The 18,110-nt window shown below is 49.3% G+C and overlaps 1 protein-coding gene across 5 annotated transcripts in view; it reads left to right on the top strand.

Annotated features, from left to right (window-relative positions):
• ift54 (intraflagellar transport 54) overlaps nt 1-18,110 on the top strand; it is a 220,132-nt gene that overhangs the window by 73,493 nt on the left and 128,529 nt on the right. For 4 of the 5 annotated variants that reach the window (XR_015078122.1, XM_085985625.1, XM_085985622.1 and 1 more), the window contains 2 exons: nt 8,743-8,818; nt 17,287-17,373. Coding sequence is in view for 4 of the 5 variants with exons in the window: in XM_085985625.1 (XP_085841751.1) it covers nt 8,743-8,818; nt 17,287-17,373 (163 nt within the window). In the remaining variant the exon portion in view is untranslated. The remainder of the gene's footprint in view (nt 1-8,742; nt 8,819-17,286; nt 17,374-18,110) is intronic. The other variant, XM_085985624.1, reaches the window with a different exon arrangement.

The raw sequence follows: 18,110 nt of genomic DNA on the forward strand, positions 1-18,110 counted from the left end.
GAACTATCCACGTTCGACTATGATATTATGTACAGGCCGGGAGCCCTTAATGAACCCCCAGACGCCCTATTGCGGGGAATGTGTGCCAGCATTCATACGGACAAATTACAGGGTCTCCACAACGACCTCTGTCACCCAGGGGTCACCCGACTATACCATTTTATAAAGTCCCGCAATCTGCCCCAGTCCGTCGAGGAGGTCAGGGCAATGACCAGAGCCTGCCGCATCTGTGCGGAATGCAAGCCTCGTTTCTACAGGCCTGACCGTGCACACCTTATCAAAGCCACACGGCCATTCGAGCGCCTAAGTCTGGACTTCAAGGGACCCCTTCCCTCTGCTGACCGTAACGTATACTTCCTCAATATCATTGATGAATATTCCCGCTTCCCTTTCGCCATTCCCTGCCCAGACATGACCAGTGCCACGGTCATCAAGTGTCTCTGTAATCTATTCTGCATGTTTGGCATGCCGAACTACATACACGGCGATAGGGGGACGTCATTCATGAGTGACGAGCTGCGCCAATTCTTGCTCTCGAAGGGGATAGCCACTAGCAGAACCACTAGCTACAACCCCCGGGGTAATGGGCAAGTGGAAAGGGAGAATGCTACTGTTTGGAAGGCTGTCACGTTAGCCTTAAAGTCAAAAGGCCTTCCGACCTCCCGCTGGCAGGAAGTCCTCCCAGACGTGCTCCACTCCATAAGGTCTGTTATGTACTGCCACTAACGCTACCCCTCACGAAAAGATGTTCATTTTCCCCCGGAAATCCACCTCGGGCATATCTCTACCCGCGTGGCTGACGTCTCCAGGGACAGTACTATTGCGGAAGCACGTGAGAGGCTCCTCCATGCAAACCCTCAGTACGCCTATTACGCCTATATCGAATACTCTGACGGGCGAGAGGACACTGTTTCCATAAAAGACCTCGCTCCCTCGGGGAGCGGAGAGAACGATGGGAGACTACCCGATGAAGACCTACACTACAAAGAGACAGGACGCCCAGAGGTATCAATACCCAACTTTAACCTGGAGGACACTGCAGATAACCTGGAAGACACTGCGGAAGCCCGGACAGCGGAGGAACCAGAATCCACTCCCCTAGAGGCACCCCAACCGGCTTTGCGCCAATCACTGAGAACTGCAAAACCTCCTGACCGACTCACTTATACCAACTTTTAAGAAACATCACCCCGATGGACTAAATCTATAGAAGGGGTGAATGTAATTAAATCTGTTTGTCTTGATCCTGTATTCGTTTTGCACTCATGTATATTACCCTCCCCCACTGTGTATAGTTTCACTTCCTCTTTCTCGACTAACCTGGGAGGTTCCAGGTCTTGGCTCTTGGCTCCGCCCCTGACTTCTCTTACATAAAGATCCCAGGATCTGTATGACTCATTCCTGTGAACCAGTCGGCGTGTTGAGATGTTAGCTTTGATCTTAGTGATTAAAAGCCAACTTGTTTAAGTCTATAACTTCTAATTTTGTGGTTATTGAAGGCCCATCAGGTTTCAATTATCTCTCGGCTCTTAGAGATAGTATGGTGCTGTATTTCACTTAATTGAAATTGCCCTACAGTGTGTACTTTTATATAAAAAAAAATACAGGAAACTCTATTATCCGGCACCAACGGGACCGGCGTGGTGCCGGTTTATCTAAAAGTCCAGATTACAGAGAGGTATAGTTTAAAAGGTACTAGAGCCCTGTACACAGCAACAAATCCAGGCTTCCCTGTTGCTTAGCAACATGTGCAGGAACTCCGGCCACAGACCAAGCGTCCCTGTTGCTTAGCAACAAGTGCACGAACCCCAGTTACACAGCCACAGATCCAGGAACTGCCACTAATATGAAGTAAAACTTACCTGAACCTACTCCTGAATTTTGCCGGTTAAAAGAGAGTTTCCTGTAACATGTTTGTAAATCATATAAAGACTTAATTTTGATATTTGCGCGAATAGAATTTGTAAAATAAATAATTTTCTGGTTAATCACTATTTAATAATTTTTATTTTAATTACTGCAAGCAGGATAAGATAGTTGGGTATTGCACGGTTTACACACTTCCTGTAGATGTTTATTTTGTGACTTAATTTTATAAGTAAGGACAACCTTTTTAAAAATAAAATTTCAACTAATTCCACAAAGCTTAATTTTGATTATCCAAAAGGCATAGTTTATCAGATAATATGCTCATTACCTATCCCATAGGGTGACCTTGCGTAGTGGACCACATCCTATGCTAGTCCATAACCAGTCAACAAGAGGTGTGACTTAAGTAGACAGAGGAGTTTGACTCTCAGTTTTTTCTCTGAATGCACACTGAACAGAGGCAGGGAATGTTGGGGGGAATACATAGTGAAAATTACCCCCCCAAAAAATCCCCAAATTGAAGCAAGCAGCTTGAATAATGGGCACTCCATATTTTATACTGAACGCCAACTCTGACACCTCCTCCTAACTCCACCTGGACCATGACCCCACTACCGAACATCAAGCCTGTTACTGACCTCATCACTTCTGAAGATCTTCCCCCCCCCCCCCCCCCCCCCCCCACAGCCGCCAACCTCATAGTTCCCCAACCCCGCACAGCCCACTTCTACATCGTTCCCAAGATCCACAAACAGGACTGCCCTGGTAGACCCATCGTTTCAGCCTGTTCTTGCCCCACAGAACTTCTCTTCCTATCTCGATTCTATTTTTTTCTCCCCTTGTCCAGTCTCTTTCCACCTACATCCACGACTCTTCTGACGCCCTCCGCCACTAACAGTTTCCTGGCCCCAACCGCCTCCTTTTCACCACGGACGTACAATCCCTCTACACCTCCATCCCCCACCAGGATGGCCTGAGGGCGCTCCGCTTCTTCCTTGAACAGAGGCCCAACCAGTCCCCATCCACCACCACCCTCCTCCGCCTGGCTGAACTTGTTCTCACATTGAACAACTTCTCCTTTGACTCCACTCATTTCCTCCAAATTAAAGGTGTTGCTATGGGTACCCACATGGGTCCTAGCTATGCCTGCCTTTGCGTGGGCTATGTGGAACACTCTTTGTTCCAGTCCTACTCGGGTGCCCTCCCTCACCTCTCTTTCCGGTACATTGATGACTGTATCGGTGCCGTTTCCTGCTCTCACCCTGAACTTGACAATTTCATTCACATTACCTCCAATTTCCACCCTTCCCTCACCTTCACATGGTCCATCTCCGACTCTTCCCTTCCCTTCCTCGACTTCTCCGTCCCCATCTCTGGGGATAGGTTATTGACCAACATTCACTACAAGCCCACTGACTCCCACAGTTACCTGGACTACACTTCCTCCCACCCCGCCCCCTGTAAGGACTCTATTCCATTCTCCCAGTTTCTCCGTCTCCGCCGCATCTACTCAGACGATGCCACCTTCCATTACCAGTGCTTCCGACATGTCTTCCTTTTTCCTCAACTGAGGATTCCCCTCTACCGTGGTTGACATGGCCCTCGACCGTGTCCGTTCTAACTCCCGCACTTCTGCCCTCCCCCCGCCCCTCCCTCCCAGAACCACGATAGTGTCCCCCTTGTCCTCACCTTTCACCCCACCAGCCTCCACATTCAACGCATCATCCTCTGCCATTTCCGCCACCTCCAACGTGATCCCACCACCAAACGCATCATCCTCTCACCTCCCCTTTCAGCATTCCGTAGGGACCACTCCTTCCGAGACACCCTAGTCCACTCCTCTATCACCCCCAGCACCCCTTCCCCTTTGCCTGACACCTTCCCGTGCAAGCGCAGGAGATGCAACACCTGCCCTTATACCTCCCCACTGTCCAGAGCCCCAAACACCCCTTCCAGGTGAAACAGCGATTTACCTGTACTTCTTGCAATCTAGTATACTGTATTCGCTGCTCACGATGCAGTCTCCTCTACATTGGGGAGACCAAACGCAGATTGGGTGACCGCTTTGCGGAACACCTCCGTTCAGTCCGTAAGGGTGATCCCAAGCTTCCGGTCGCCTGTCATTTTCATTCACCGCCCCATTCCCACTCGGACCTTACCGTCCTCGGGCTCTTGCATTGTTCCACGGAAGCTCAGCGTAAGCTTGAGGAACAGCACCTCATCTTCCGATTAGGCACTTTACAACCTTCCAGACTCGGTATCGAGTTCAACAGTTTCAGATTTCGGCCCCTATCATATTTATATATTTTTTTATCCACACTTTTGGTTTGTGCCTTTTCTCTTTTTTCTCTCCCACATGGCAGCTGTCTTTCATTCTGCCAGCGCATTTCACACTTCATCTAGAGCCATCTTTTGTTTCTTAATCTGTCCTATTACCATCTCGTCTCACCTTGAATATCTCTTAATGTCTCTTTACTTCTCACAAACCTTCCCTTTTGTTCTTTCATCCCCTCCCCCATTTCCAAGCCCTCAACTTGCTTTTTCATCTGTTTCATTTCCTGCTTTTTTCTCAGTTCTGAAGAAGGGTTTCGACCTGAAACGTTGACTCTGTTTCTCTCTCCACGGATGTTGCCTGGCCTGCTGAGTTTTTCCAGCTTTTTCTGTTGTTATTCCATATTTTAAACACTGACTTCTGTTTGAGATAAAAACACTAACCCCCCCATTTGAATTACAAAGATGCTATTTATAAACCAATTGTTTAGTGAAATAATTTCCAGCGCAGATTTGACATGTCGCTTATTTCCCAATAATTTCTGCTGAAAGAAAATGCCCCCAGTGTTATGAACAGAATGGGGGTTAAATTGGCTAACACGGGTGTGGGGATTGCGGTATGTGCATAACCCGCACCCATTCATTGCATTGCAGGCAGTATGTTAAATTCGTGCTGTCTACTTTTTTTTAATAGATTGCTGCATGCAGTCAGCGTTGCTCACACTGTTCATTGGCTGCACGCATCAGCGGGGACCCGATATCCCTAGTGGCTAGTGCTACTTAAAGGGAGTTGCATTGTGGCTGCAAGACGTGGTGGGAGTTTTTTGAAGAGTGAATCTGGGCTGTGATACTAGAGGCATGTCTGAGCATACGAGTGAGCGAGCACCAAAGTTTCCTGACAATGCACTGGAGGCCTTGGTGCAAGACATGGAAAAGAGAGACATCCTATATCCACGAGGGGTAGTAAGCCCTCCACATATATGCTCAGGAGGTAGTGGGAAGAAGTAGCAGTGGAGGTCAATGCCAGGAGTGTAGCTCCTAGAACATGAATGCAGTTCAAGAAGAAGTTTAATGATCTCACCTTGACATCTCGTGTGAGTGAGCTCATCTTCAAATGCCTTATCCTACCAACTGCACTACTAGCCACATCCACTGCTCAATTCACTACACGTCCATCATCCACCTACCAACAATCTCTATCAATCAGTACTCAACCCTTCAATTAAAATCCTTTACTTCATCCTCACACACTTGGCACTGTTGCAAGCCTCACATCCACAACTCACAGTTCCTTCTTGCAGGAGAAGGCGGCAAAGAACTGGAGTAGGACAAGTGCTCCTGCATGATAGTGCTGGCCATCATGGAAAGGGGCATCGGTGCTGGAGGTATCGAAAACGAGGGTAACTGCATACCTAATTCTCCTCCTCTCATCCCACAATCTCTTCTGGCTCACAAGGTGCAGATGGTGTAAGCATGCACTTCTTAATTTCTCCTCACCCCTCACCAACCCAACCCTTGTCCCTTTTCCATTTCACATACCCAAGAACTGGAACCTTCCCAGTTGGAAGAAGAAGACGACAGTGAAGATGAAGAGACACCATCATTCGATCTTACACTCGCAACCACCAGCTCAGAGACTGACACTGCATGTATTTTAGAGGCTAGGCTAGAGGAAGGATCTGCACGTGGTGAGACACCGAGCACAAGTGCGCAGGAGCCAGGGCGGGAGGAAAGGATAGTGCAGGTGCCAGTTTGCCGGAGTGCGAAATTGCACACTAGTTCTGCTGCAGAGGAGTCAGATGAGGAATTCGATGGGCCAGGCTACAGAAGAAGGCTGATGGGTGTACACACCCAAATGCTTGGTGCACCGGGAAGTGTGCGCAGGCTTTCTGGCAGAATGTGAAGGAGCATGGAAGAGTCCAGCACCAACTCGGCACGGGGCTTTGCACAGAGCTTGGAGCCCATCCTTTCCATCATGAAACGGGTGGTCACCTCCATTAGCACACCTGTGGAATCCACCATGATTCAGCATCCGATGACCGATGTCGCAGCTTACATTGCAGCACAAACAGCTTCCATCAAAGGTCTGAGTGCTGTAGTGGAAGCTCAGACTGCTGCCTTGCAAGCTCAGACTGCTGCCATCGTGGCTCTGCATACCACTGTCCAAAGGGGCTTCCAGAGCATCACAGCAATCCATCAATCTGGTCTCCAGTTGATCAGTAGGATTGCTAATATCCTGTGAAAGAACCCCAGGAGAGTGGCAGTGGCTCCATGGGGCATGAACTTGCTGTTCTTTCACAGGATGACAGCATTCCTGCTCCCACCCCATACGCTTCATCAGTGCCTTTGCTGTTTCCTGTCAGCCAGCCCAGGCTGAGATGGTGAGTCTGAAGCCAGGCCCTCCAGGTTCAGAGCTGCTCGGGGTCACCCTCCAAGGCCCATCTCCTCTCATCAGCCTTCCACCACCTATGCTGCCGCCACTGAGGAAGCACCTCGTAAGAGCACTAGGACAGGCAAAGGCACACGGAAGACAGGCGTTAAGGGAATGCACAAGGGTGATTCGTTTATTTTTGCATGCATTATGTCATGATTGAGCTTAAATTTGGATTAGAATGTACACTTTCTGGTGGCGCTTATTTTTGTATTGTCAGAAAGAGGACGATGTGGTGGTCAGTGATAGAGGAAAAGTAAGGAGTGTTGGGACTGTTTGTGAATGGGGAGGTGTGGTTGAGGTTTCTGGTATCACTCATGAATTATTTGATCATGTATAGCCCAGGCAGAAGGTGGCTGTCTACATTGTGGCCTCCCTTCCTCTTGGTCTTCCTCCACTTCCTGCTGCACTTCTTCCTCCTCTTCCTCGTGCTCCTGCTCCTCAACTTATCGTCTGATAGCTGGTGGCAAGGGCTGTTCCCTCAGAATGGTAAGGTTGTACAGCATGCCACCATAAATCTTGATATCCGCTCAGCTGAGTACTGCAGGGCTCCTCCAGAGAGGTCTAGGTAGTGGAAGCTTTGCTTGAGGATGCCGATGGTGTACTCTATGATGTTCTTTGTGGCAGCATAGCTTTCATTGTTGGCCTGCTGTGCCCCTGTGTGGAGGTTCCGGACCGGAGTCATGAGCGATATCCTGAGTGGATAACCCTTGCCGCTCAGTAGGCAGCCTTTGACTTGGTGTGGTGGGTCAAATACAGGTGTCACGAAGGACTGCCGCAGAATGAAGGAATCGTGACTACTGTCAGGATAATGGGCATTCACCTGCATGATGCGCTGCCTGTGGTCGCACACCAGCTACACATTGAGGGAGTGGAATCCCTTTCGGTTCATGAAAATGGCAGAGTTCACATGAAGTGCACGCAAGGCAATGTGCACAGCAGTGGCACCTTGCACCATGGGAAGCCTGCAATCCATGCAAACCCTCGTGCTCGCTCCGCCTGCTTGTCTCTGGCAAGAGGCAATGAGGTTAAACTGTTTCTTTGTTTAGAGAGCCTTAGTGACCTCCCTTAAGCAGCGGTGTAATGCAAACTGCGAGATGTTGCTTATATCTCCAGCAGCAGCCTGGAGGGAGCCAGACGCATAAAAGTTGAGATCCACGGTCACCTTGACAGCCACAAGCAATGCTGTCCTTGCTCTGTTTTGAGGTTGTAGTTGTGGCTGCAACAGTTGGCAGATTTCAGTCACAACCTTTTTTGTGACGCAAAGACGTCTCATGCATTGGTCCTCACTGAAGGTGAGGTTAGAGGATTACTCCCTAAAGACCCTCGACGGATATGGCCTCCTCCTGCTCCTCCTCCCTCTGCTAGAAACTTGATCTGCTCTGCGTGGCCTTTCTTCATTCTCCCAATCATGCTCAATTCCCAGAAGGTGGCCTACCAGGCCACCCATGTCTCAAAGCAACCTGTTTCAGCACAAGCTTTCAAATTAACAGAAAAGTACTTCAGCACCAGCCAAACCACTCCTTGAAAACTATTCAAACTTTAGCCAAGTACAGGAAAAGCTCGAAAAATGCATGCAAAAGAAATAAACCAGCAACTAACCTGTAAGTTGTTCATGGTCTCTTTAAATAGCGCTGGGGTGGGGGTCCTTCATTCCGTTTAACATAGTGTGCGAGGTTGAGACATGAGTGTGGCATTCGAAAATGGCAGCACAGGCATCAGGTCGGCGTTGCACACTGATTGACGTCATAATCTACCTGCTCCGCATGCTGCCGGCGGTTGTTAGGTGCACGTGCGCAAACCTCATTACCAAGATGGCGTCCTACGCACTTCCTGTAGGAAGAGTGCGCTCGCATCTCTGACCCCATTTTCGCGTGTTAAGTTGCTGCGTAGTGCCTAAGAAATCGGGCACTACCGAGCCCAATTTAACCCTCAATATATCTTAATCATTGTGGAATAATTACTATCTCCACTCACAAGACTGACTGTAACCACCTTAGTAGTTATACTGTCGGGCTCAAATGTGCAAATATTAATTGTTTTTCACTGGCTATGATGTATCGTAAATGTCTGGAATTAGACACTTTAAATAATTATTGGTGACTTGCGTGCAATTATGATGTGGAATTTCTGCAGTGTTTGTGAATTCATAGATGCTTTTTATTTTGAAGCTTGAGAGCCCTGTGAGGATACCCAGACCTTCATCAGCAAAAGGCCAAAGACGAAAACCAAAATCAGGAATTGAAGGTATTAAGTTTTACCGTAAACCACCTTAACTGTAACAACCCTTTAATGCATTCTACTGCAATATGTTTATTTCATGCATGAAGATTACAAGGGGGAAAAATTCAGTTGGTTTGCGCCTCCCGTTAGCGCCTTAAGAGGGTGCTAATGAGGCACAAAGCTACGAGCGCCCAGGCGCGGCGATGTCTGCGCCGCTCGCGAAATTAACTAGACATTTTGCGGCAGCGCTAAACACTACCGCCACAATCTCCTGCGCAGGCAGATCGTGACATCAGTCGAGTGTGTAGTGCCCCAGACTGGATATTGAGTGGCGCTCCCTGCCTTGCTGCCTGCCACTAGCAACGACAGGTTGAGGGGAGCGTTTTGCAGTCAGGAAGGGACTGGGGGAGCGCTATTTAAAGGCGACCGCTTCCTGCCTTTTTTTGTTGGTGACATTTTTGCACCACGCAATCAGAGAGCGAGAGAGAGACTTCTGGAGAGATTCACCGCTGTGTGAAGGAGTTTAGGGTACTGAGCAGTACTTTGCAGGTTCATTTTGATTTGCTCTTCCTTGTATCGATTTAGAAGAGACTGTGGGGGCTGCACTCTGAGCTCTTTCCCTGGGCCTCTCCATTGTTCTTTCCAGCAGATTTGATGTACAGGTCTCTCAGGGCTGAGATTCAAGGCTGCAATGTAAAGGATATGGATGGAGAGCAAGATCGACCCTCCTCTAAGAACTGACCGGCGCCATTGTGCCTGTGTTCCATTGCTGACTGACATCACATGAGCTTCGCCAGTGCTCTGAGGTAGCGCCTCGCTCCTCGGCCTTTGCGCCTTAAGACAGGTGTGTAGCGCCTGATTTAGCGCTCCAATCACCACCAGGGGCGATAAAAGCCAAGTTTGTAGTCAGAGGCGATAATTAGCGTCAGGCACTAATCTTTGCGTCCAGACGATAATTGCGCCCCAAATAGGGCGATACTGAATTTTTCCCCCCAAATGTTTCATGCTTCATTTCATAATAGTGTTTTTTCCTGCAAAGAGTAATCAATAACCTACTCGCCTTCTGAACATGGTAGGGGAAGCAAAATCTCTGGAATCATTCATGAGGCAGTTAAAACTGTAGGGCCTAGAAATTCGGTTGGTAGCGCCTAATGAGTCCGAAATTTGAGGCGTTACCCAATGTTCGGGTGGGCGCAATGAAGATAGCGACACCTCCCATATTGACTATACATTTAGCGCCTGCGCTAACTGTTAGCGCGCGCCCGCGTGCGCAGGCAGATCATGACGTCATTTCAGTGTGCAACGCCTTTTTGGCGCCCCTGACCGGATATTCGGTGGCGCCCGGAACTTTTCCGCCTAGCGCTATTATTGACAGTTCGATGGAACGTTCCCAGGCCCTTCTCGGAGTCGGGGGCGCTATTTAAAGGGGACAGCGCTAGTATGAAAGCTGCAGCCACTTGGCCTGTTCATTGTGATCGTTGCTGCAGAGAGTTGGTGAGCTACTGTTGAGCAGTTTTTTTTGGATTTAGCCTTCGAATACTTGGGACCTTCAGACCTGTCCGGAGCAGTTGGAGCGCTACACATTACAGTGTGTTGCCCAACTGGCATCGGAATGGGAGCTGCTTTGGAGGGGAACGTCTTCATGGCCGGACACTTTGAAGGGGCACAGAGACGGCGGGAGAGAGGGCCGGAATTGGCCAGAAGGAGGAGGGGCAATGGAGGTCGGCCAATCCGAAGATACGCTGCGAGGGTATTCAGGCAGCAGGTGTCATACCTTGCCATGTCGGAGGAGCAGTGTGTGCGAAAGCTCCGATTCGGTAAGGAGGTTGTGACTGAGCTGTGCCACCTGCTTGCTGAGGATCTGCAGCCGCGTCTACGGTGCAGGACCTCTCTGTCGGTGGCCGTCAAAGTGACTGTTGCCCTGAACTTTTACACCAGCGGATCCTTTCAGTCAGCCACTGGGGACATTGCGAATATACCTCTGTTTGCAGTGCATTGTTGCATCCGGCAAGTGACAGCTGCCTTTTATAGAAGAAGGCGTCAATTCATCACCTTTCCTCTGTCCCTGGAGAAGCAGGCGGAGCGCGCACAGGGCTTCGCTGCTATTGCGGACTTCCCCATGGTGCAGGGGGCGATTGATTGCACACACGTGGCTTTGCGGGCGCCATTACTGAGTCCTGAGGACTTCTGCAACCACAAGGGGTTCCACTCCCTCAATGTCCAGCTGGTCTGTGACCACCGCCAAATGATCATGGCAGTCAACGCGCAATTCCCTGGGAGCAGCCACGATGCATTCATCCTGCGGCAGACCTCAGTTTCTGACCTTTTTGAGGGGCCGGCTCACCCACGAGGCTGGCTTCTTGGTGACAAGGGCTATCCTCTCTGCCCATGGCTCATGACCCCACTCCGTTTGCCCGCCACCCCGGCAGGAGAGCTGTACAACAGCAACCATCAGGCGACCAGGAACATTGTGGAGCACACTGTTGGTGTGCTCAAACAGCGTTTCTGCTGTCTAGACCATTCGGGGGGAGCCCTGCAGTACTTGCCGGAGCAAGTGGGTCGCATCGTCGTCTGCTGCATGCTCCACAACTTGGCCATTCGACGAACCCAGCCAATGCCAGCTGTCCCTCAAGGTCCAGCAGAGCAGGAGGAGGAGGAGGAAGAGCAGGAGGAGGAGGAAGATGGGAGGGTTCCTGAAACTGGAAGGGCCATCTGTCTGAGGCTCATCAGGACTCTGTTCGAGGCCCCTCTGACGGAATGATGGGTGTCAATCGTCCTGCGTACTTCGGATCGTACAAAGCCTCTGAAGGCCACCATGAGTGTAAATAGTTACGAGTACCATTGTAAATTAAAACTTTTCTTTATTGTCAAAAAAGCCCTTCCTTCCAGCATAACAACGTCATGTCAACAGAAACCATAATTAACAAAATAACAGTTAACTCTTTGGCAAAGCCGCAAAACTAAACAAACCATTTCCAACAATCACAACAGGTGAGGGAGTCCTTGAATTTGGGAAAAGAAACGTCTCAGCACCTCCCTCTGCTGCTGGCCCCTTGATGGAGACCGACTTCTCTTTCGCAGTCAGCCCCTTCCCTGCCTGCTGCTCCTACGTAATTGAACCCCAGTGGCGGCGTCAAGGCTGGGGGACGCCTGCTGACTGTCTGGAAGCGCAGAAGCCCCTGAGGGACGGCCTGGACGACCTCTGGGCTTGGAGGGTGCGGAGGCTGGCTGCTTGATCTGGCCATGGCTGGAAGCAGTCTGCACTGCAGGTGGTGGCAGCTGCACTGCAGACGTTGCAGCGGTGGCATGAGCAATGGTCACCTGCCGAGAGAGGACACCTGCACCATGTTCGGGCGACACACGGGCTCTCTGAGGGGACCGGCTCGGCTCATCCGTCACAATCGACTGCTTCACTGATTCCTGGCCTCGTATGGTACTGGAAGGGCCCGGGGTGATCCTAGCTGATGCAGATAGGGTGGCAGCAGTGAGAGTTCGCTTTGCCTCAATCTGGGTGTTGACGAGGCCAGCAAGTGACTGCGTGGCAGCAGTAAGGACCTGTGTGGCAGGTGCTAGTGCTTCGGAGAAGCCCTGGACAGTTCTTTTCATTGCTTTGGACAAGGCCGGAGCAGTCCGTTCCACTGCCTCGGACAAGCCCTGGACAGACCTTTCCAGGGATTGTCCGAAGCTCTGAACAGTCCTTTCCATAGCGGCCTCGAAGCCTTGGACAGTCCTCTCCATTGCTGCCCCAAAGTCCAGCACAGTCTTTGCCAGTGTTTCTATCGACTGAGGCATCCTCCCCACTGCAGCCATAAGCTCAGTCAGTGTGCCTGAGCCGGGCCTGGGTGCTCATTTCAGCCAGACTACGCACCTCCTCTGCACTCTGTGCAGCAGTCATCGCTCCCTGCCTTGCCCTCCGGGGAGCCGGCGCCCGAACTTGCCTACTCCCCTCGCATAGCTGCAGGCCGCTTGTTCCGGCAACTGGCTCCTCATCAGAACCCCCCCCCCCTCCCCTCCAGGGAGCTACTATCCCCAGTCTGCAGATGTGTAGGCTCCCCTGAGGCTGGAACGGATGGTCCGGCTTCCTCCTGATCCTCGCCTCCGGAGGCACTGGCACTGGCAGCTTCATGGCGCGGATCCCGAGTTGGTGATGCAGCATCTGAAAGCAGGGAGGTGGAAGAGTGGCTTTAGCAAAAGGACAGGTTGGCGGTAAGGCTCTGATATGGCTCCACAATGAGAAAGCATGCTGGCGGGGGGACCAAGTGGAAGGAGACAGCTGTAAAAGGTGAGAACCTTACCATCGCTGTCGACAATGGGGTCGGCAGCTGCAGTGGTAACAGGACCACTCAGACGTCCTCCAAGAATCTGGTGCACTCTCTCTCCTCGAGACCCGTGAGAGTGACCACTTGTGGAGGTCCGCCACCGGTTCGAAGCTGGTCCTTGCGGATCGTCACCAGCTTGGACTGCAGGGGAAAGAAGGGGAAGTTCTGTTACATGATGCCCTGAGTGACCATCTCATGGCCCCCATGGTGCAAGAGCCCTTGCATGACGCTTTGAGTCAAATGTGCATGTGTGTGCCCAGAAAGGGTCATGGGTGCTTGCTGACAGATGGCCATTGGGGCATCCTGGCTACAGGGTGCGCGAAGCCAGGTGCAGATGGAGGGAATCAGAAGTTTGCATAAACAACACTCACCCTAATGACCCGAGTGAGGTCGTTGAATCTCTTCCTGCATTGAACAGGGCTCCTGGTCGCCATGCTGCTGGAGTTGACCCTCTGACAAACATCCCTCCAAGCTCGGCGGTACTCCTTTTGATTCGGCCTCCTGCCATTGTCAGGATAGAGAACATCTCGATGGCGCGCCATTGCGGACACCAACTGCTCCAGAGCCTCAGTGCTGAAGCGCTCTGCTCTCTGTCTCACCTTCTCCATCTTGACCAAGTTTTTTGCGCCAGAGAAGGGCGAGCGCCGACTCTGAGGCCTACAGGGCGATGAGTGTGGAAGCTGAGGCTGACTGACCCACCCCTTTAAGAGCTGGCCGGCGCCTGGAAGTCTCGTGGTTATCGGTAAGTGAGATCACCTGCGCTGCGCCTGTCCGCGCCGATATTGGGTAGCGCCGGAAGTTTTGCGCCTTAGGAGGCCCGTGCAACGTCTGAATTCACGCCTCAATCCCCTTTGGGGGCGATGCAACCCAATATCGCGCCAGGCGGCGATAAGTTTCGTCTGGCTATAAACTTTGCGCAGTGCCAGTTCTAACACCTCAAGCGGGGCTATACCCAATTTCTAGGCCTAGGTGTCTATGGATAAGCAGATGGGTTGAATGGGCTCCCTCATCTGTAATTACTTTTCTGAAATTGAGAGTAGTAGCAGGAAATTGCATGCAGCCAATGGTGTGTAAAAAAATGAATGACTTATTAAAAAGAGAAGAAATTTGTGCGTGTTTATAAACCTAAACTATTCAAACTGCAGTGGCCAACTTGTTTTGAACTCTGCTTTGAAAAATGCTTTCTTGAATATGCCAGTTTCAGATTATAGAATTTTGAAATAATTTGAATATCTTTGTCAAATCAAAATATTGGGAACTAAAGATGCAATACGAGATTTTAAAACCATGGTTTGAACATAAGAACATCAGAATTAGGAGCAGGTGCCTGTTCCGCCATTCAATAACATATTGGCTGATCTTTGACCTCAACTCCACTTCTCTGCCCGATCTCCATATCCCTTAATTCTCCTAGAGTCCAATAATGTGTTTATCTCAGCTTTGAATATACTCAACAATTCAGCATCCACAGCTCTTTGGGGCAGAGAATTCCAAAGATTTGCAACCCTCCGAGTGAAGAAATTCCTCTTCATCTTAGTCTTAAATGGCCGACCTCTTATCCTGAGACTGTGACCCCCTAGTTCTAGACTCTCCACCCAGGGGTAACAAAATCTCAGCATCTACCCTGCCACATCCAGTTGTGAATGGTGGTGGACCATTAAACAACTAACTGGAGGAGGAGGCTCCATGAATATCCTCATTCTCAACGATGGTGGAGCCGAGCACGTCGGAGCAAAAGAGAAGGCTGAAGCGTTTGCAACCATCTTCAGCCAGAAGTGCCGAGTGGATGATTCATATCAGCCCCCTCCTGAGGTCCCCACCATCACAGAAGCCAGTCTTCAGCCAATTCGATTCACTCCACGTGATGGCAAGAAACGGCTGAGCGCACTAGATACAACAAAGGCTGCCGGCCCCGACAAGATCCCGGCTGTCGTGCTGAAGACTTGTGCTCCAGAACTAGCCGTGCCTGTAGCCAAGCTGTTCAGTACAGCTACAACACTGGCATCTATCCGACAATGTGGAAAACTGCCCAGGTATGTCTTGTCCGCAAATAGCAGGACAAATCCAATCCGGCCAAATCCAATCCGGCCAATTAAGGAGTCCTAGTAAAACTGAAGTCAATGGGAATCGGGAGGAAAACACTCCACTGGCTGGAGTCATACCTAGCACAAAGGAAGATGGTTGTGGTGACTGAAGGTCAATCATCACAGCCCCAGGACATCGCTGCAGGAGTTCCTCAAGGCAGTGTCCTAGGCCCAACCATCTTCAGCTGCTTCATCAATGACCTTCCCTCCAACATAAGGCCAGAAATGGGGATATTCGCTGATGACTTCAGTGTTCAGCGCCATTCACAACTCTTCAGAAAATGAAGCAGTCCATGCCTGCATGCAACAAGACCTGGACAACGTTCAGGCTTGGGCTGATAAGTGGTAGGTAACACTCGCGCAACAGAAGTGCCAGGCAATGATTATCTCCAATATGCGAGAGTCTAACCACCGCACCTTGATGTTCAATGGCATTACCATCGCCGAATCTCCCACCATCAACAACCTGGGAGCCACCATTGACCAGAAACAAGAACAGGTCAGAGGCTAGGTATTCTGTGGCGAGTGTCTCATCTCCTGACTCCCCAAAACCTTTCTACCATCTACAAGGCACAAGTAAGGAGTGTGATGGAATGCACTCCACTTGCCTGGATGAGTGCAGCTCCAACAACACTCAAGAAGTTCGACACCATCCAGGACAAAGCAGCCCGCTTGATTGGCACCCCATCTACCACCTTAAACATTCACTCCCTCCACTGCCGGCGTACCGTGGCTGCAGTGTGTACCATCTACAAGATGCACTGCAGCAACTCGCCAAGGCTTCTTCGGCTGTACCGCCCAAACCCGCGATCTCTTCCACCTAGAAGGACAAGGGCAGCAGGCGCATGGGAACACCACCACCTCCAAGTTCCCTTCCAAGTCACACACCATCCTGACTTAGTATATTGCTAATCCTTCATCGTCGCTGGGTGAAAATCCTGGAACTCCCTCTGTAACAGCACTGTGGGAGTACCTTCACCACACGGACTGCAGCGGTTCAAGAAGGTGGCTCACCGCCACCTTCTGAAGGGCAATTAGGGATGGGCAATAAATGCTGGCCTTGCCAGCAACGCCCACATCCTATAAAAATGAATTTAAAAAAAAACAACCCTGTCAATCTCCCTCAGAATCTTATTTTTCAATGAGATCGCCTCTCATTCTTCTAAACTCCAGAGAGTATAGGCTCAATTTCTCCTCATAGGACAACCCTCTCATCCCAGGAATCAATCTAGTGAACCTTTGTTGCACCACCTCCAAGGCAAATATATTCTTCCTCAGATAAGGAGACCCTTTGACAAGTGAGTACAGCATCTTGAAGAATTCAACACCTTTCACAGCTGTGACATGCTCTGGAATAACCAGAGTAATGCCTTCAGTTTGGAAAAGTGAGCATACTGCTATGCAAAACTTAAAATGCAGGTACTAAGTAGCCACGCTCAATTTGTGTATTTTTAAATTTATGTATTGGCCTTACCATATCCCATGGCACACATTGCTCCCTGATCTACAGGGCAAGCAAACTGGCTTAAGCCAAAGGTGCTGAGTACATTATTAGGAGTTCGCCTTGTGACATGAATCAACTGAGCGGCCTGCGGGTGGCGCTGTCCAGGGAGAGTATAAATACTCGGGCACGGGTCCAGCTTGTGCAGGACATTAACAGGAACTAGTGAAGGACACAACTAGACCGCCATGTTGTAAAACAGTTGATTAAAGCTTTGCTTAACGCTTAGACCAAGTACCTAGTAGTTTTCTTCAGTCACCTTGTTTGACTGAAATGTTTCCTTCCAGTGAAGAAGTGCTTTCCTTAAAAAGCCTGGTTAGAATTGAGAATTTCCCATGTAAGAAGCGTGTGTCACATCAGGATGACTACAAACCCCATCATAAAGACAGACAATTGTTTTAAATTCATGCTAACATTGTCATTTATTTAGGGTGCATACTGGTGTGTTCTTCTGCTTTTGCTTAGGAAAACAGAATAAGATATTGACAGCTAGACAATGGATTATTTTTTAATGTTAAAATCCTTGATGAAGTATTATTTTTAAGAGCCACTTGTAACACAGATTTATTCTTTCTGCCACTGTGTCAGAGGAAGAGAAAGAATCTAAAACATCAGTTAGTCAGCAAGAGGTGTTAGAGCAAAAACCTGACAAAGAGACCATTATAAGCAAGCTAGGTAAGATTGAAGGGGCAGATTGACCTCTGAATTGGCTACGAGTAGCAAGAGGCAGAAAACTGCTAGTATAATTTTCCAATGATACTACTTTAAAGCTAAGATTAACCAATTTTTCTTTTAAATAAATGGTAATTTCTTGTTTGAGCTGGACTTTATATATTGCTACTGATTTAAATGTTCTTTAAAGAAAATGCCAAAATAAAGCAGTCTTCAAATTATGCTGTGGGAATCTAGTGTATGAATGTTTAATTGCTCATGCAAAATGCATTCCAGCCCTATTTTAGTTTTGACTTTCATTCATGAAATTCATTCTTCAGGTATTTTAGCAGAGGTAGTAACCTGATTAAAATAAACAGTTTAATGCCGATGTTAAAATTGCATACGATTTCTTCCTCTGCTAACGCACTAAACATTTGTATGTTGGTATGTACAGCAAATTTCAAAGCCTGCATTTTTAAAAGAGCGTTAACTGTTTTTTCTGTATAAACTTAAATGCAAACTTTGGTATGGATTAATGGTGCTGTATTTCTAAAGTATAAATGTTCTTCTGGCTGCATACAAAGTCAGAAATACAAATGGCTTTGTTTTTGGCAGCTGGGTAGCACAACATACTGATGTTTTAACATGTTCCAGGTGAAGTAATAACGCAGATATTCTTCTAGTTAGCCACACCAAGGAATTGTAGGTTTCGGTTTAGCTGGTGTATAGTGTGTTAGTGAGGCATGCACAGAGGGAGG

Source organism: Somniosus microcephalus, chromosome 4, assembly GCF_052327205.1.
Source record: "Somniosus microcephalus isolate GS21.2 chromosome 4, FLI_Smic_1.0, whole genome shotgun sequence".
NCBI lineage: Eukaryota > Metazoa > Chordata > Chondrichthyes > Squaliformes > Somniosidae > Somniosus > Somniosus microcephalus.